Source organism: Desmodus rotundus, chromosome 1, assembly GCF_022682495.2.
Source record: "Desmodus rotundus isolate HL8 chromosome 1, HLdesRot8A.1, whole genome shotgun sequence".
NCBI lineage: Eukaryota > Metazoa > Chordata > Mammalia > Chiroptera > Phyllostomidae > Desmodus > Desmodus rotundus.
Window position 1 is genome coordinate 205,780,044 of NC_071387.1, and position 20,218 is coordinate 205,800,261.

Here is a 20,218-nt window from a genome sequence, read left to right on the forward strand (position 1 = left end):
GCTGCATTTGGTTCCAGTGAATTTTTTTGAAGACTCTTTCAACGTGTTTGCCCATCTCATGATAGGTGATTTACAAGCGCACCTGCCCACACCAAGCTGAGTGTTCAGCAGTTCTTGACCAAAAATGGCATGACACCATGCCCCACCCTCCCTATTCACCTGATCTCGCCCCTTGAGCGATTTTTGTTTTTCTGGATGAAAAAAGTCCTCAAGGGGAAAAGTTTTGCTGATGTGGAAGAGGTGAAACAAAAAACAGCAGAAGCTAAAAGGCATCAAAATTGACAAGTTCAAAAAACTGTTTTGAGCAGTGGGCAAAAAAGTCTCGGTCGGTGTATTGCAGCAAATGGAGAGTACTTTGAAGGCGACTGAAGTTTCAACGTGGAAGAATAAATATACAATTCTTAATAAATAAGTTCTGTTTTTTTTTGTCCCCCCCCCCCCCCCCGAAAAGGTACAAATGCCCTTTGAAAATCAGTGTCCTGGGCCTTGTACCTTTGCAGGGTTTTGTCCTGAGCCTTTGCCTGGGCCACCTGACAGCGTGTCTGATGCCTGGAAGACGCTTAGGGCAAAGTTATTCTGAGGTTTTCCTTGAGTGGGATCCAGAGGGGATTAAGTTAAATGTCAGAAGTGCTCCGAGTTGAGATCCCTGAGACTGGGATCCTTGTGGCTGTGTGGAGGCGGGGTGTGGGTGACTGTGTTGAGAGGGACACAGGCAGCGAGTTTCAGGCTGCGACCTGACTCGTAGGTGCACGTCAGTCAGTGGGCTTGAGAAAACAATGATGTTCTTCTTTTGTGGGCTGTGTGGGGAGTGAAATATTTCTGTGGCCAGCAAACTACCGTGCTGCCGGGGACTTTGTACCTCACTGATGCTCCATCACCTACACCCCTAGGGTGGGGCTGGCTGCTGGGTTAGAGGCTAGGATTTCACACCATGTGGGTGACTTCAGGATGGGGCCTCCCCGACAGTGCCATTTGGTGGTGCTCTGCTCGCAAGGGCGAGCCCCCCACCTCCCTGTCCAGCTTTTTGACCTTGGACACCACCCTCAGAAAGTAAGGCAGCCCTGCTCCCAGGGACTATTCCGGCTGTGCTCATAGTCTTTTTCTGCTACACCTTTTGAGACGCGAGAGGCTTTTTCCAAGCATCCCTCGTGTTTTGGAGAGACTTTTCACAGACTTGGAATGGTTGATCAGGAGGAGGTGGAATCAGGTTGAAAATCTGATCAGGGAGTTAAGGAGGGGAGGGTCGGGGTGGGGTGAGGAGGCATCAGGGTGCTGTAGCTCTGACTGTGTGTAGGCAGGTTTCCCCCAAATTCCAGTGAGAACTGAGGACTGTGGGGCTTACACCAAGCCTGTGCTGACAGAAACCACCTTCTGGAAAAATCCTAAGCATCAAGAGACCATCTAGCTTTTCCACTGTCCCCTTCCCTGCCTCAGGTCTTGCCCTTGCTTTGTGATTGAGCCATAGCTGTTGGAAATCCTGGGGTTTTGTTCAATAGTGGTGACTGTCTTGGAGCCCTGCGGTCCCAGCATCATTCGATGAAGGTGTCTAAAATAATCAGGGTTGGATCACGTTAGCCCCATGCCCCCAGCCTGCGCTACAAAGCCTGTCCTCCTTGGTACGGTGTTCCTCACCTTTCAGTTTCTAGTCCCGATTTAGCTTTTGGGCCTCGTGTTAAACTAATTTATTACTCTCTGGGTCTGATTTCAGTCGTGCTGGCTGCTCTGATCTCCTCAAATAGGCCAAGGACTTTCAGGCCTTTACACATATTGTTCCTTCCCTTTGGAATGCATCCCTGCCCTGCCCTGCCTTTCAAAATCCTTCCCAAGCCAGTTAACACTTCCTCCGTAGTTTCTACCATCGCCTGCTGGGTAGGAAGCCCTCCTTTTCCTTCATTCATAGCCCTCAGCTGGGTCTCCCATGCCAGCCCATGCCAGCCATTCTCAGTGTCATTGCCCTCGGTTGCCCGTGGTTGCCCTGTACCCCTGTTCACGTGGTGAGAGTGTTTGCTTTATCCCGTCCTGGCCCGTGCTTGGCGTGGAGCCTTGCACACGGTGGTGGCTCAGCTAACGCTGCCAAGCTAATAACCCTGGTGCCTTCCTTAGGTCTTGATGGGTACAATTCTTTCATTTTTCCAGGGCTATCCAAGGAAAGATAGAGAATGCTCTGTTGACTCCAATTTTGGATAGCAACGCTGTTGAGGATAACTTAAGACTGGGCAGCTAGCAGTTTCGTTTTCCTCGGATAAGTACCCAGAGGTGGATTTGCTGAGTTGCGTGGTGGTTCTTGTTGGCCTTACTGGGTGATGTTCCAATGGGGTGAACCAGCCCGTGCAGGTGGGCAATGAGATGCCCCTCGGCTTCCACCTGGATTTCTGCACCGGGCACTAATCAGGTGACGAGAAGACCCTCAGGTCAGCCAGGCTCATTCTGGAGCGGTTCTGTAGGTCATTTCTCCTGAGGCTCACGGACTGGGTGGGGAAAATGAAAACCAGAGTCGTGACAAGAGAGGGAGGAGGGTGCTGGCAAAACACCAACAGAGCTCAGTGCGGAGCTGTGTTCTCGAAATGACATTTCTGAACGTGTGAACACGCCTGTTCACAGGGCCTCACGTGCTCTGTCCTGCATTTAGTCCATGCGTTTGATATTGCGTTACACGGAAGGGCATCCTTGTCCTCCTAGAGCTTGTTCACGACGCGTGTATTTTGGTTTGGGTAAATGTATCCCATGATTTATATTATTAGTCTCTTTGCTACTATATTGTTATATATATCATGTCCTTGGGGCAGCAGGAAGTTTTTCTTGACCTGGTCTGATTCTATGCCTTCCAGGTCCGGAAGTTAAGAATTTCTCCATCTGATCACATGCCATTGAGTAATTCCAGTAAATAATGCGAAACGCTCTTTGGAAACATCATAAAATTTTGTGGTAAACCCATTTCATCTTGGTCTCTTGTTCTTAATATTTTTAGTGGCTTCCTCTTAATTTCTTTCTTTTGTGATGCCCTTGAAGTTGTCTGAGAGGGCTTGGTTCTTTTCCTAGTAAGACAGAATCTGAGAACATGTTGAATTCAGAGGATCATGTCAGGCCTGATTCACTCACAGGGGTGTAGTACATCGCAAAATTTCTGGTAAATCACTGGTTGTTGGTGTTTAGTTTAAGCTCGGTCACTCTTTCTGAATTTAGTGCCGTAGAGAGACCAATGGTATATTCTTTTGCTATATGTAGCGATAAGCTGTTAAAGCAATTTTTATTATTTATTAATTTTTAAATTACATTAAAATTTTTTTTATTGTTATTCAATTACACTATGAAGGACACATGGACAAAATCAAGGGGGAGGGTGGAGGCGGGGGAGGGAGGTAGGGTTGGCTGGGGTGGGGTGGAGGGATGGGGAGAAAATGCAGACAACTATTAAAGCAATTTTTAGAAATGAGTACTTTTTTTAGAATTTTCTAATTTTAATACTTTCATAACTTCAACTTAGTATTCGATTAGTGAGCAAATGCAGGAGTATGAAGAGATACTGTGAACTGAATCACATTTAAGGATGGATTTGTGTGAATCACAGCCGTATGCCAACCGTGCATGGGTGAGGCATTTTGTCAGTCTACAGTCAGTTCTTGGCGCACGCGGAGGTTCAGGGACACCTTCCACTGATCTATGGCACCCCTACGCACCCCAAAGAATGGCCACCCAATTGGGAAACTCTATACTTAAAATTTTTAGATGAGTGCTTTTAATCCTTCAGCTATTCTAATAACACCACTGTTCACTAACCTTCAAATGCAGGCTCTTTTAGGCCTAAAACATTAGACCTCAGAGCTAGAAGTAAAATTTTCCTTCCCTACATAGCCTGTACTTGGTGGGCACTAAGTAAGTATTAACAGAGTCAATCAGTGAGTAGATATTTGAATGATGGCTGTGACTACATGATGTCGCAACAGTGCCCTGACAAAAGTTTGGAAATACACTCCCAGCTAGGAGGGACCCGGGCGATCTTACTAGGGAGTGTGAACCAAGAAATGGTTCAGCAGGTTGACCGTCATGCCAGATTTTCCATCCGCAGTTTGTACTGTGCCAGGGGATACACTGAAAATTTTTCTCTCATTACTTCCTATCACAGTGATGTTTTTGGGGGAGATGGGAAGGTGGGTTTGTGGAAATGTAACAACTTTGGTCTTTTTGTATATCTCATCCTTAGTAGATAAATGATAAAATTAACAGAAATGAGCAGTCAAAAGGGAAATCCCAACTGTGTCTTTAAAAATAACCTTATCTGGCCCTGGCCCGTGTGGCTCAGTGGATTGAGCTCCGGCCTGTGAACCAAAGCATCGCTGGTTTGATTCCCAGTCAAGGCACGTGCCTGGGTTGGGGGCATGCGAGAGGCAACTACACATCCATGTTTTTCTCCCTCTCTCTCACTCCTTTCCCCTCTGTCTAAAAATAAATAAAATCTTAAAAAAAAATAACCCTATCTGCCTTAAAATGAACTGTTCCAACTCCTTCTACAGTTATGTCTTGAAACACCTGATATATTCACTTGACCTTTTACCTTTGTATCCAGGATCTGCGCCAGGTTGTCTCGGAGGTACATGGGACATCTCTTTGTATTTGAAGGATTTGCATTAATCATCGGATATATCCTGTTCTATTCTACATTGTAAAAAAGCTGTTCTCACCCCCCTGTTGGCTATCCATCCTCAGTTCTGTCTCTGTCTCCCTCTGTAAGTGTGGCGATGCACTCTTTGAAAGGCTGTCTTAACCTTTGCTTCAAGTGCTGTGGCAGGAAGGGCAGGTGCCTTTGAGAGAAGCCCTTCCAGTTGGTCAGTAAATCAATTGGTCTAATGGCATTTCTATGTTATTTTAATTCTTCTAGTACAACTCTTTTTTTAAAAAAAGATTTTATTTAATTTTAGAGGGGAAAGGTGGGAGGGAGAGACATCAATGTGTGTTTGCCTCTTGTGTGCCTCCCCACTGGGGACCTGGCCTGCAACCCAGGCATGTGCCCTGACTGGGAATTGAACCAGCGGCCCCTTGCTTCGCAGGCCAGCACTCGATCTCTTGAGCCACACCAGCCAAGGCCTAGTCTTCAACTTAACCTATGTCTCCAACTTAAAGCAGAAACTGGTTGTGAGTATGCAGGAATACTTTATTATTTATTTTATAAAAATTGTATGTGACTTTGGTTGGAAACCCAGTAAGGCACCAAGAAGGCAATAGGTCGTCCCTCTACTTAGTGACAAATACTATGAATATTTTTCCATTTCCCCTCAGCTTCTTTTCATGTATTTTATAGCGTGAGATCAAAATACAATATCTTTCTTATTTTTCTCCACTTAATATTATGTCATAAAAATTTCCCCTTAATATAATATGCAGAGTCATTAAGAACTCTTTGTAAATAAACACATTTTAATGGTTTTATAGGATTTTCTTGTTCGAATGTACTGTATTTTGTTAGTTCCCTCCAAGTTGGGCTTTTTCTTTTTATTTTCAGTTTTTGTTTACTAAAAACAATGCTCTAACATTTTTCTGCATTATTCATGTGCCTGGATTTTCATTGATTTTCTCAGGATTAATCAGATTGTAGAAGTAGATTTACTGGATGAACGGGTAGCAACATTTTGGCCAGTTGGTACGTGCTCAGTAAACTGCGCTCTCCTGAACGATTGTTTAGCTCTTAAGCTCATCCAAATATTGAAATGGTTTCATTTCAATATTTTTATAATTTTTGACTCTTTCGATTAGAGGGACAAAACAAAGTATCTCATGTTTTTACTCACATTTCTTTGATTCTCACTGAGGGTGGACATTTTTTTTTCATGTGGTTTCCATTTCTCTTTAAAATGACCATTTGTATTGCTGTTCATTTATCTACTAGGATCTTAGTGTTTTGTTTTATTTAAACTTCTGTGACATTTTAATTAAATTTTTGTCATTTATGTTTTGAGGATTGTAATATACACTGTTCATATTTAAATCCATCAATATTTTCCTTTGCAATTTTCTCCATTACTTTAAATGTATGAAGTACTTTCTAATCCAAAGACTACAGAGATATTCACCAAGGTTTTTTGTTTTCTTTTTCTTTATGGGTCGATTATCTTAATTAGAATTAATTTTGATCCATAGAATGTGGAGGTTAGTGTGAAGTATGATATTTTGTTTGGGTAGATTTTCCCCCAATACCTGACTAATTGTCTTATTCAACTTTGTCCCTTCCCTTGTGTGATGCCACATTTATCATACATGACATTTTTGTCACATTAGCCATCAGGGTGAGATAGTACAATATTTTGAAATTGCCTTCTCAGCCTTTTTCTGTCTCTTGACCTATTCTTTGGAGGATTTGCTCATTCAGACTTTTATGTATTACCCTGCTTCTTTTTTGGCCCTGTTTTTTCCCTTCTGCTTTTAATTTTTATCTCTGCACTTTTCAGAATTTTCAAAAAACTAATCCACATGTAAGTGCTGGAAGGCAGCTGCTCTGTTACATTCGTCATTGTGTTCCCTTTTGCCCTTATTTAATTTTTTAAATTATAAAATTAAAACAAGCTCTTATAGAAAATTTAGGAGGTAAGGAAAATCACAAAGAAAATTATTCTCTATTCTCATCACTCAAAGATATCCTGGTGTTGTTAAATATTCTATTATATAGAATTTAATAGAAACTATATAACACAAGTAATAGTTTATGTGTGTGTATATATATATATGTGAAACATTCATATACATATATGTTTTATTTTTACTGAATGAGAGCATCCTACACATGCAATTTTGTTGCATGCTTTCTTTTTATTTTTTAAATCTTCACCAAAGGACATGTTTATTGATTTTAGAGAGAGAAGAAGTGAGGGAGAGAGAGAGAGGAGAGAGAGAGAGAGGGAGAGAAACATCAGTCAGTTGCCTCCCACACACGCCCTGATTGGGGGCCGCAACTCAAGCATTTGCCCTGACTGGGAATCAAACCTACGACTTTTGGCTTACAGGATGATGCTCCAACCAATTGAGCCATACAGGGCAGGGCTGTTGCGTGCTTTTAAAATAACAATTCCATGTCTTAAACATTCCTCTATAACCTAAGTAAACTTTTTAAACTTACCCAGAGTTATTTGACTAGACACTAAATAAATTAGTCTATGTGAGAGAATCTCCTATCTTTTCAGAAGGGATTGGGTTTCAGAGTGGCACGCAGGTGTGTGTGTGTGTCCGTGTGTGTGTGTGGATGTAGAGGGTGCCAGCAACGGCCCAACTGTTTTGTGAAGGTTGAAGGAGTCAGAGAAGACAGTAGGCGGTACATCAGACATTTTTCTAGGGAGCCTAAATGGTTCGGGCCACTGGCTCTCTCTTAAAATGGGTAGCATTGCAGTCCAGGGACGGAGCCTTAGCTGTAGATGTCTCAGAAGAAAGACAGAATCCAGAATTTCGAGAGCAGGAGAAATCAGATGCCAAATCAAATTTGTGGATCAGTGGCCATAATGTTGGTGCAGTTAGAAGACAAGCCGGTGGACCCAGATCCCAGTGGGCTGTAGTCACGCCACTAGTGTCAGCCACGTCCACCCGGGGCTGCCGGGTGCCAGGAAGGCGGGGGAGAGCTGGAACAAACAAGGGGCTGGTTACTAGAGAAGAGACTCTGGAGTGCGCATCAGCCGGGAGGGCGATGGCAGTAAATACGCTATCTACCTGGAAAATGCAGGTTCGCGCTTTACATTTGCCCCTTCCTGTGGGTACAGCCATATGGCCCATGGCTGCAAACCACTGCAGAGCTGAACAGCATGACCTTTAATTTGGGAAGACTCCTCAGATGTATGTGGTTTGCCTCCCTGAATTCCCACGCTTGAGTAAAAGTTACATATTGAAGATGCCTTTGTTGGCCTCCCGTGGGGGGTTCGAGGAAAGGAATACTTCCAGAGAATTTTGAGAAGCGGTTAAGCTACTAGGAGTTCAGGGTGTTGTCTTGGGGAAAAACATCCCCTCATTCTTGCTTTTTCATGGAGACTCAGGAGACAGACCCGGAGGCCATCTGATACACCGTGTGGCAGCCATCCAGCGGGGCTGGGGTGGAAGGCGGGGGGTGGGGGGGGGGGGTGGGGGGGTGGGGGGGGGTGGGGGGGTGGGGGGGGGTGCGGCAGTGAGAGAGAATGGTCGAAAGAGCAATTCAACCTGAGCATGGCGTCCTTCGTAGAAGGAGGCTTAGCATTTGGACTTTATCTTGGAAGTACAAAGTTTGCATCAAGAATAAAGGGGGTACTATATAAACATCCACTTGTATCTTTAGCACTTCTTTTTCCACACGTGCTATAAATAAAAGCAATTTTTCTTTTAAAAAATTTATTGATTGATTTTAGAGAGGGAGAGGAAGGGAGAGACAGAAACCTGGACTGTTGTTCCCCTCATTGGTGCATTCACTGGTTGGTTCTTGTGTGTGCCCTGACCGGGATCAGACCGGGGCGAATCAGGCTGACACTGTAACCAGCTGAGCTGCCCGACCAGGAGCACTTTTTATAAATCACATTTATCCCAATGAAAAACAGATTACAACACAAATTGTAATTTTAATAGGTTTTCATTTATAAAATGAGTGTTTTTACTAAAATTTTGTAAGCACAGAGTCAAAAACTTTCAAAAGAGGAGATAAAGATAATTAGCCTATTAACCCTTTGCTTTCCTGATACCAGTGCCACAAGTTCATTTTATTTTTTGGCATAGGTATTTACACTGTTTCATGAAACTTGAACATGTATGCCATCCTTGAGCATATGGATGTTTATGAGCTTGAAAAATTCCTGTGTTTGGTGCCTTATGTTTTATGTACGAATCAGTGACTGAATTTAAAGTGTGAAGTATCTCCTGAGGAGAATGTTCCATGAGGGAGTTTGTGTTTCTCGACCAGCACATTCCCACCACCAGGCGTAAGGCTCGACCCCCCAGGGTAGTTCTTCTGTGGGAGTGAAAGCGTGTCAGTGGTCCCTAAGCCTTTTGGGGTTGTGGTGCCCTACTGCTTTCATTTCTCAGCACTTTATTTTTAAAAAATTTTTATTTTATTTTTCAATTTTATTTTTTAATCACAGTTTACATTCAATATAATTTTGTATGAGTTTCAGGTGTACAGCATAGTGGTTAGACAATTACATACTTTACAAAGTCGTCCCCCCAATATTCCCAGCACCCACCTGGCACCACACATAGTTATGACAATAGTATTGACTGTGTTCCCCCTGCTGTACTTTACATCCTCATGACTATTTTGTAACTGCCAGTCTGTACTCCTCAATCCCTTCAGCTTTTCCCCCCAGCTCCCAAGCATCCCCCCTCCCAACCCTGTCAACCATCAGTCTGTTTTCTGTATCTATGAGTCTGCTTCAAAATGTTTGTTCACTTACTTTGTTCTTTAGATTTCATATATAAGTGAAATCATATGGTATTTGTTTTTCTCTGTCTGACTTAATTCACTTAGCATAGTACCTTCTTGGTTCATTCATGTTGTCACAAATGACAAGATTTCACCCTTTGTTATGGTTGAGTAATATTCCATTGGGTTTATGTATCACAGCTTTTTTATCCACTTGTCTACTGATGGGCACTTGGGCTGCCTCCATATCTTGGCTAAATAATGCTTCAATAATGGGCGCATGTATTCTTTCTAGTGTTCTGGCTTTCTTTGCATGTATTCATAGAAGTGGAATCACTGGGTCCTAAGGAAGTTCCATTTTTAATTTTTTGGGTAACCCCATACTGTTTCCCACAGTGGCCGCACCAGTCTGCATTCCCACCGAGAGTGCACGAGGGTCCCCTTTCTCCACATCCTCGCCGGCAGTTGATGTTTGTTGACTTACCTATCAGGTGTGAGGTGGTATCTCATTGTGGCTCCAGTTTGCATCTCTCGGATGGTTAGTGACGTGGAACATTTTTTCAATGTGTATGGGTCGTGGCACTTTCTTGACTCTCTCTGAAGTTACCCTGTATGAAATTGAGGTGGATGAATAGAACAAGCAGGAGAAGTGGTGACATTTGTTAAAATGATTAGGAATATTCCATTTTGTAATTAGTAATTTTGTACTGAATATTCCCTTGACATTTGTGGTTTTCACGAATTGTCCAGTTTGGGTGCATATAGTTTCCTTAATAGCTTATCATCATGCTTTTTAAAAAAGAACCGCGAAGTGTTTCTCTCTTTCGTAGTGCCACTGGATGTAAGCCGTTTGGGAAGAGCGGCGCTTTGGTTTCCACGCTGCGCACAGGGCTCCATCCTGCAGGCCTGCTTTGCTTCCTCAGGAGAATGACCAGTCTCCCCTGCGGTGTGGACTGGAGGCATCTCTGGAAAGAGTTACAGTTCCAGACGTTAGCTTCCTGAGTGCCCAGGGACTACTGTAATACTCAGAATATAGTTAAAAAAATTATAATTTGTACTTTTATTTTATTTTATTAGGTAAAAAAGCTCCCGTCTTATTTAAAAGAGAAATGATCGAGTCGATGAAGGAAGGCTCTGTGGTCGTGGACTTAGCTGCTGAGGCCGGCGGGAACTTTGAAACCACGCGGCCGGGGGAGCTGTACGTACACAAGGTACGGTGCTGCTGCTGTGATTCGCGTGAGAGTGTTCGTGCCTTCAAGTATTTAGAGAAACTGAAGCCTGAAATAAAACACTAAAAATAAAGATATGGGCACATTTAAGGCTCCTTTTGGAATATGTATTTGTTTGTGAGTATGTGTATATATTTATAAAGATAAAGAAATTCTAAACTTGCCCTTGCCCGTGACTGGGACGTGTTCTAGAAAGAGTGTGAGCATGCGGCCACAGAGCTTTCTGACGGTGTTTGTGTTCATTCAGGGCGTTACGCACATAGGTTACACAGACCTTCCCAGCCGCATGGCCACGCAGGCCAGCACCCTGTATTCCAACAACATCACCAAGCTGCTGAAGGCCATCAGCCCTGACAAAGATAATTTCTATTTTGAAGTGAAAGATGACTTTGACTTTGGTACGATGGGCCATGTCATTAGAGGAACTGTAGTGATGAAGGTAAGCATAGAGATCCGGTCCTTCCTGAGTTTTCGTTATACGTTTGTTTCAGGGTTTCTGCTCATGGGAGAGTGCTATTTTGGAACTGAGATCTATTCTAATAGAGTATCGATGTGTCGGGTTTATGGCAATAAAAATTGTTTAAAAGTGCAGAATGATTTAAATATTTCAAAGACATATACATATATAACTCACCTAAAATATGCATTGCTTTTGAAAAACAAACAAATAAAACAAAAAATCAGAATTGAATAAAGTAAAAATGAAGAGTTTCTCAAATCTATCTGCTTTTAAGGGTTTCATCTGTATTCTTCCATGCGTGTTTTATGCACATGGAAATTATGTATCTCTGCCTAAGTGTGTAATAACAATGTTATATATTTATGTATGCTGCATTATGTATTTCTATAAAGTGATAAGCTATGCATTATAAGAATGTATTTAAAATTATTTTTAAAAGAACATTTTATCCCCTGCATTACTGGATTGACTTAAAAAATGCTGTTTTTTTAATTTCTGTTAGGATGGCAAAGTGATTTTCCCTGCTCCCACCCCCCAAAATATTCCTCAAGGTGCTCCAGTGAAACCGAAGACGGTGGCTGAGCTGGAAGCCGAAAAAGCGGCTTCTGTGACCCCCTTCAGGAAAACCATGACCACGGCTTCCGCGTACACGGCAGGTGCGGGCCCCACTCACCTGGACTTAGCCGTGGTTGTCTGAATTTAGAAAGTGATGTATTCATTGTCAAAATCATTAAATGAAATACTTGTGCCCCTCTTTGGACTCCATTAGGAATCGGGCCTGTTGGGAGCAAGTTTTCATACCCGTGTTATTTGCCCCGCCCCCTGTGGAAGTGGAGATTGTGTGGATTTGCTGCCCCGGGAGACAGGAGGCGCTGTGCTTAACACTGGAATGAGTGTGTGTGTGAAAGAATGTACAAGCTAATACTTTCCTTTCATAAAAATACCTTACATGTAATTGTTAATGTTTTTATCTACATCAGGCAGAGTGATTGATGATGTCCATCAGATAGTGTTAATGTTGAGTGTGTAGAAATGTGGTTGCTTGTTTGTCTGGTGGTTTATCGAACCTCAGTTGTGATCACCTGCACAGCTGGGAACGACTGGGGCCCAGCTGCTTCCGTGGAAAGCAGGTGTTGCAACACAGGCACAGCCTTTGAACATTTGCCCAACACTCTGACCTACTCACCCGGTAAAAAAAAAACCAAACAGTTTTTAAATGCTTATCTTTTTCTTTATGATTTAATGTCAGTTCTGTGCTTTTAAGTCCATCTTTGTGAAAACACTAAGGAATTACTGTAACATAAGGACATGTACTCCTTCTGGCTATGAATTGTTGAGTCCGATATAGGGATATTTGATATCATATTGGTTTCTGTCTCATAGAACGAATTAAAAATGTTTAGATTTGCTTAGAGCCAAAACAAAAACCAAACAAAAGCAAACTATACAGAATTAAGGCCCAGCACCAGCAGAGAGAATTCTTGTAGTTTCAGCATTTTTCTCACTCCCCTGGGAGGCCAGCTGTTGTAAAGCCAAGCACATAACTAACTCTCCTTGAATAAAGAGCAAGTCTCAGCAAAATGCCCAAAAAAACTCTCTGGTGGTGAACATCGTGAGTAAATGGGGTAGTGTCCCTACTTGCACTTGTTAAAAAAAAAAGAAGCCATACTCTTGTAATGTACATGGAGAGTATTATGGGAAGGATTGCAAATCGCCACCTGTCTTGGACATTCATGAGGAAACACAGAGAGGCGTGCATGGTGATTTGTTTTTCTAGGTTTTTCTTATGTGTTTAAGGCAAAGTTATTGCATTTTCACAGATGTGACAATAGCATAGTCCAGTGAGTGAAAGGATGGCCTTATATTTGTTTTGTTTGACCTTGAACTTCCTCCTTTGTAATAAAAACAAGTATTTTTATTGTGTACGTGTTGAGGAATCTATTTGAATAGTATACTGCAATGAATTTGATTTTCTTTTTTTCCCTTTCTTTTTTCTTTGCCTTTCTCTTCTCTTTCCTGTGTCACACAGTCTATGGGAAGAGCACAATTGACCTTTTTACATGTATTATAGAAAGGATATTAGTTTCTTAAGTAGGTGATAGGAATACCTTCAGCTGTGTGATTTCTGTCTTTTTCCAGATGAGAACAAAGAGGCTTAATAATTTTATAGGTGAGGATACTGTAGCACAGTGGGATTAAGTAACTTGCCTGAGATCACACAGCTAGCAAGCAGTAGAGTCGGGATTCGAAGCAGGCAGCCTGACTTAAGAAAAGGTATCCTTAACCATAGCCTTACAGCTTCTGTACAGCTTCTCTAATGATTAACTGGAACCCAACACAAACTTCTACCTAACGCTCCCTCCAGATGGTTAACAGGCCCTGCATTAGAAATCTTAGGGGTGTGGAAAAATATAAAATAAAACTACAGTTTCATTGAATGATTTAAGGTAAAATTAATGTTCTATCTGTGCCACTTATAAGAAAATAGTTCATATCAAGGGAGAAAAGTACCTCATTCAGGAAAAATGAATTCCAGTTCCCTGGTCCCCCATCGTCCTCCTTTGTCTCCTGGCCACGGGGGAACCCTTTCCTCTCTTCCAGAGCTGCCGTCCACGTGTTTGCTGGTAGGAAAGGCGATAATTAAAGATGCATGTTCAGAGCTGACTGTTTGTATTCTGCACATTCTTAATTTAATTTGTATTTATTTTCCCCTTTTCTTTGTACACTCCTGTTTGCTGACTTGGTGCTGAGGCTGGAGCCGACTGCCCGAGCCAGCAGTCCCGCCCAGATTTGGGAGCAGTTGCAAAACTCTGTCCCGGGTGGGTGGAAGCCATATGTGCTGGGGAGGTGCTGGAGGAAATGAAATCCTTCCTACTCTTTTCAAATCCCTCTTCCTCAGCCAGATCTGAAGGGACATAAAATTGGCCTCATGGAAGTCCTGTCCCATGAAGGTGGTGTCTTGCCCAGGTAGAAAGAGCTTCGGTAGGTCTTCTGTAGGCCTGTTGCTTTGGAATAAAGACACTTGTACGAACACATGTGGCATCATCTTCAGGGAAAATTAAACCAGGGAAGGGAATGAGCCACACAAGGGAAAACGTGACAATTGTTATTCAGGTGACTCGTAAATTGGAATAGATCTGTACAGTTTTTTTTATATTGGGGCTTGGTGGGCACGAAGTTGAGTTCTGTTCACAGTCCCTTTCACCTTCTCTCTGTCCCCCTTCCCAATCGTGAAATGCCTCCAAGCCCTGGTCGTTGTTGGCAAGGGTGTGGGCTCCAAAAGCACTGACTGTGCCACATGTTTGCTTCTGTGTCGGGGGGTGTGTGCTCCTCATGGTCCAGAGACAACTGGCTGTCAGCTCACCCTCCTCCCTCACCTTCTCCAGGTCTCACAGGGATCCTGGGCTTGGGCCTCGCAGCTCCCAATTTGGCCTTTTCCCAGATGGTGACCACGTTTGGCTTAGCCGGCATTGTGGGCTACCACACCGTCTGGGGAGTGACCCCCGCCCTCCACTCACCACTGATGTCTGTGACCAATGCAATCTCAGGTTTGTTCCTCGCCTTCCCTCGTACCGGCATTTCATGGGTTATAGAGGGCTTGCCATGAGGTTTATGGAGTCTGTTTGCACCTTGTACGGCTTGGCATCTGGGCTGGTGCTTGGTGACTTGGGCTCAGCCCACAGGGCACGGGGCTGTGCTGGGCTGCCTCCATTTCAAGCAGTGCAGGCCGCTGTTATTGCTTTCAGTTATGATTTCCTTCAAAGAAAGGACTCCTCTGATAGCATTTGGAAACCAGTGTTTCCTAGGATCACAGTTACAGCATCCTTTCGGGGCCCTTAGATTCAGTTAAGCCTTCCGCATAGCCAGCGCACTGTGGACCACCCCGGCCTTGGGCTCGAGCTGCTAATGGGAGGAAACACAGTGGGCCAGCAGGGCGGCCTCCTGTGCCTCTCGGTGCCAATCCTTGCAGAGGCTAGTGCTGCCGTCCACGCCGCTGCGGGAGCTGTGCCCTTCGGCCCCCAGTGAAGGCTCAAGTCTAAAAGATGAGACCCAGTTCGTACAAACATGGGAGCTGCCCTATTTGGAAGCGTCCTGGCTCCAGCAGGCCTTGCTCATAACCTTGTCACTGACGTAGCTTTCGGGATCTCCGAAGGGATAACGTCCGATTCCAAGAAGCACTGTCCTCGGGAAAGCCCCGCATGGTGGCTTCCATAGCGCGGATTCCAGTTCAGGGACAGTTCCTTCCAGTGCTGATGCAATTTATCCTCCAGGGGCCCTTTTTACCATAAGCCATGTGGCTTAATAACCTTATTGATTTATATCTGTATCAGGGGAACAGAGATGAAAAAGATAAGGGGAGGTCAAAATTTTAAGCAAAAGGAGGAGTTTTGTTAACTCTTTGCCCAGAGAGTCCTTCAGCGCAATGGCGTGTGAGAACTTTCTGCTTTATGAATCTGCGCATGCGAGGCCTGTCCCCTGGGACGTTTGATTGGCAGCGTCACCGTAACTGTTGACCACATCGGTGCTTTCTCCGTAGGGTTGACTGCAGTTGGCGGGTTGGCACTGATGGGAGGCCATCTGTACCCTTCCACGACCTCTCAGGGCCTCGCTGCTCTCGCTACATTCATATCCTCGGTCAACATCGCAGGTACGATGTCGGCGCAAGAAGCCACAGTGCTATTTTGAGTGGGGACGTGAGAAACAAATATAAATAATTATAAAACAGACATTCCGATGTTAAGAATTTGTGCTTTGAAAAAATGTTTTACTCAGGCTGTAAATGCTCTCTGTGAGGGGAAGTTAGTTTATTTTGCCTGTCTGTAATTTTTAGGAACTCTTGATAAAAGCCCCAGTGACCCAAACAAACATGGAGAATGATGTCTTGCTGCAGGTTAGCTGGCAAGTTATTAGTGCATAGTTTGGCACTATGTTCATGAAGAGCTATTGCCATAAAATCTCTAAATGAGTATAATTTGAGATAAAACTTTAGCCTTTTGCCTTAGCCTGGCGTGTGGTTGTTTCTAAAATCTGAAAGCCTAGCACATAAATTTGTGCATGAAACTCATTTGATGCTATTTTGTAGCTAAAGATTCTTTAATGGGTCCAAGAAACTTGGTGCTGGGTGATGTGGTCCTTTTCTCTTTTATCTTTCATTGTAGGGCTTATCAACCAGAATAACCTGTTGGAAAATAAATCCTGGCCTTTAGTGGTTTGCATTCCTAAGCTGTTTGAAAGGCTATTTACTTGTAGTCATGTGGAAATGGTTGGTTCTGCACCAATAGCACATTTAGGGGATTTTTTTCTTCCTTCAATGGAACTGGCTTGAATAATAAAATAACTTCTAATGTTGATGGTCTAAAATGTTACTCAAAATGATGTGTATCTATAGATGATAAAGATGTGCTTAAAACTGAAAAATTGTAGCACTTTAAGAAATCATGTCGCTCAATACGATAACCTTTGTGTTTTCTATTTACTTTGCTAAGGTGGCTTTCTGGTGACTCAGAGGATGCTGGACATGTTTAAGCGTCCCACTGATCCCCCAGAATACAATTACCTGTATCTGCTCCCTGCTGGTACCTTCGTCGGAGGATACTTAGCTGCCCTCTCCAGTGGTTATAACATTGAACAAGTAAGAGGCTCTTTGGAAAGTTTTGTTTTTGCCACTGTCTTTTTCCCCTAAGTAGAATGATTTAACAGTGTCATTACAAATGCTCAAACTCTATCAAGCAGATACAACAATAACTCTAGAAACATCTTAGTCAAATAAAACATTTCCAGAATATTTCCACCCCTGAAGAATTGGGGCCCTGGATTCTGGAGACAGGTTGACCCGCTCACTGAATGTACAGATGTGCAGTGCCTATTTGTCCAAGGTTCTTATACATCTTAGAAGAGATGAGGAAGTTATTAGTGTCCTCTTATGTACCTGGCTGGATTATTGAAGGGATACAAGGAAATAATCAGTAACACATTTGAAAATTGTCTGTTATAAAATATTATTAGTCCTTTTCCTTTTTTCCCCTTACAATTTCAGTACATCATCTCTTATTAGGAGATGTTATGGTCTGTTATAAAATATTATTAGTCCTTTTCCTTTTTTCCCCTTACAATTTCAGTACATCATCTCTTATTAGGAGATGTTATGCCAATTAAGTTAAAAAAGGTAGGTTAAAAACACATGCCCTATAGAAAAACAAATAATCAAGTTGAACTTTGAAAGGTCTAAATATAATTATAATTCTCCACTTTGAACTGAGCATTTTCCATTTCTTTGCAATGACTAGCACTAAACCGCAGCCTCCCTGACAGCAGAAAAATCACGTCTCTCTTGACTCCTCCCACTTCCAACACGTGGCATTTGTTGAATGAACAAAATCTCTTCTGAGAACATTTGGAGCCGTGAGTCAGAGAGAGGCATGTCTGAGCCAGATTTGCTATTTGCTGATCATCTGACCTTGGAAAAATTATGTAACCTCTTTAAGCTTTGGTCTTCTCACTTGTGAAGGGAGGCCGACGATTCTCTCCTCCTGTGGGTCTCAGGGGACTGAGTTGCAGCATGTGAGATGCGTGTGGCCTGGTCCCTGACACTTAGGGCCGCAGCGGTTGCTTCCTTTGTGGCATTTGGTTAGATCCCATAACGGCATAATTTAAATTTAGGTACTTTTCTATGTATGCCTTGTGCATGCGGTCAAATCTCGAAGAAACCAATGTACAGAGATGGTATAATTGCAAGTACAATGTACTTTAGCATCCCCAATGGATAGGAGGATATATTGAAGTAGTAAAAGAAGAGCTCATGTTGGTCTCTCTGTTGTCTGAATTTAAAATTGTCTTTGGAGAACCCTGTTTCCTCAAGAGAGGTCCTCCCTGTGTTAGTACACTGAAAGTTTTTATTGCCTCTCTCTCTCTGTCTCTCTTCCTTTTCCTTTGGGAAGATCATGTACCTGGGCTCAGGCCTGTGCTGTGTTGGTGCCCTGGCCGGCCTTTCCACCCAGGGAACAGCTCGTCTTGGCAATGCCTTGGGCATGATCGGTGTGGCCGGAGGCCTGGCAGCCACACTGGGAGGCCTGAACCCGTCCCCCGGATTGTTGGCCCAGATGTCTGGAGCGATGGCTTTGGGCGGCACCATGGGTAAGCACTCGTGGGCTTCTGCCTCTGCGTGAACCCGGGCCCACTTCTTAGGCCACTTTTAACTCTGTTGATGTATTTACTCAATTAAATGTTTTAAAGTGTTTGTGTTTAAATGAGAATTATACCAACTGTGATGACTTTTCACCAAGGTAAAATAAATTATATTAGAAATAGAGGTAATAATGCTATAATAATTTTCTGGTTGATAGAACCCGAACCTGTAGAAGTTTCAGGTAGAACAGTAGAACCTGTAAGCTGAGGAGTTTGTGTAGTACTCAGTATAGATAAACATTTTTTTATCTCGACTCTTGAGGTTATCCCTGTTTATTGTATCTGTGGGCCAGAAATACTAGGTTTGCCTCTTCCCAACTCCAGACTTCATGACCACGTTGGCAGCTTGAATTCGGCCGTGGTGGTTGTATTTACACCGTGGAAATCAACACATGCTACACATCTGGGCTTCTTTATTGTTTTGTTGGTGTCCGGACCTCAGAAAGCGGTGGAGAAAACGTTAGCAATGCAGTGTAAACTGGAAAGTGTTCTGTGTCTGTAGTCATTGCGTCGTGAACAGCACAAGAAATGAGCCAGCGTCCTTCAAGTGTCTGCAGACTGTGGCCAGACTCAGCGAAGTTGTCACTCACATGGCTGACAGTGAGGGAAGTTCTCACATGCGTCTTGTTTCACTTTGGTCTTACTTCTCACTGCCAACAAAATCGTTAACCAAGATTCACCTGGGAACCACTCTCGTTCGTCAGCAAACACTAGGTTGGCTGTGATACCCGAGTTTGGCCAACATCAACAAAAGCATTCTGTGAAAATCAGTTGGCCACATGGAATTTACAATAAAGAATATTGTATATTTCATCTTCACTTGAAAACGGTGTGCTACATACCTCTATAACCGTAAAAGGTCGAGTGTGTATCTATACACACAGATATTTTTTCCCGGGGAGCTGCTGGTTAAATACTTACCAGTGCACTGTTCATCGGCCCCTTTTACCCTGGCTGTGCCTAGGAAGACGCTCGCAGGAAGATGTCTGTGCTGTGGGTCCAGGCAGGAGAACCATTAGACGTGAACTTAGCCCTTTTACCTCACCTAGCTAGAGGCGTGAAACTCCTTCAGCATCTCCTGATTTGGACGTTCACTACCCAGATGTGTGCATTTCACTGCTGTTGGACTTGGCTCCTGTCCGCCCACCTGAAAACCTAGGCCTTCTTCATATCTGGCTGTTTCCCATGTGCAGGGCCTGGGTCATTCATGCCGTGGGGGAATTTAAGGGGGTTTGATGGGAGCTCTAAGGAACATGAAGTTGCACTCGGCCAGGGCGCGTACGGAGGCTGGGAAGGGAAGGGGCTCTTTGGAGTTGGGCCTTGCTTAGGTGTGTTGAAGAAAACCTGCTCTTCGAAGGGGTGTCCTTAGCACCTGTCCAGTTCCTCTAGAGTGTCTTTAGCCCATGCTAGGAAGCAGACAATTAGTGGTGACAAGGATGGAAATCCTTAAGTGTGGTCTTTATTGTGGCTACCTCTCAAGGGCCTGTCCAGTTTTAATTTCTCTTTGACGTGCATTTCCCAACAGGATTGACGATCGCCAAACGCATCCAGATTTCCGACTTACCTCAGTTAGTGGCTGCTTTCCACAGCTTGGTGGGCTTGGCAGCCGTGCTCACCTGCATAGCCGAGTACATTGTGGAGTATCCACATTTCGCCACGGACGCGGCAGCGAACCTCACCAAGATCGTGGCCTACCTCGGGACCTACATCGGTGGGGTCACGTTCAGTGGGTCTCTCATTGCCTATGGAAAACTGCAGGGTAAGTGAGCCCACACAATAGGAGGCTGAATAGCTATTGTTTAGGTGGGGAGTGTTTAGAGATCCATTTCGATTTCAGAAAATAGCTTAACAGTAGAACCTGTAAGCTGAGGAGTTTGTGTAGCACTCAGAATAGATGAACATTTTTTTTCTCTCTATAAAGGTGGCTTCCCATTATCATTACAAATCTCATTTTGCTTGGAAGCTTGTTCTGCGCACAGCTGAGGGCGG

The 20,218-nt window shown here is 43.6% G+C and overlaps 1 protein-coding gene across 3 annotated transcripts in view; it reads left to right on the forward strand.

Moving 5' to 3' along the window:
• NNT (nicotinamide nucleotide transhydrogenase) overlaps positions 1-20,218 on the forward strand; it is a 76,281-nt gene that overhangs the window by 25,103 nt on the left and 30,960 nt on the right. For all 3 annotated transcript variants that reach the window (XM_045204818.3, XM_053914728.1, XM_024571937.3), the window contains exons 8-15: positions 10,433-10,566; positions 10,832-11,023; positions 11,547-11,700; positions 14,431-14,592; positions 15,582-15,692; positions 16,531-16,676; positions 17,983-18,178; positions 19,755-19,988. In XM_045204818.3, the coding sequence (XP_045060753.1) occupies positions 10,433-10,566; positions 10,832-11,023; positions 11,547-11,700; positions 14,431-14,592; positions 15,582-15,692; positions 16,531-16,676; positions 17,983-18,178; positions 19,755-19,988 (1,329 nt within the window). The remainder of the gene's footprint in view (positions 1-10,432; positions 10,567-10,831; positions 11,024-11,546; positions 11,701-14,430; positions 14,593-15,581; positions 15,693-16,530; positions 16,677-17,982; positions 18,179-19,754; positions 19,989-20,218) is intronic.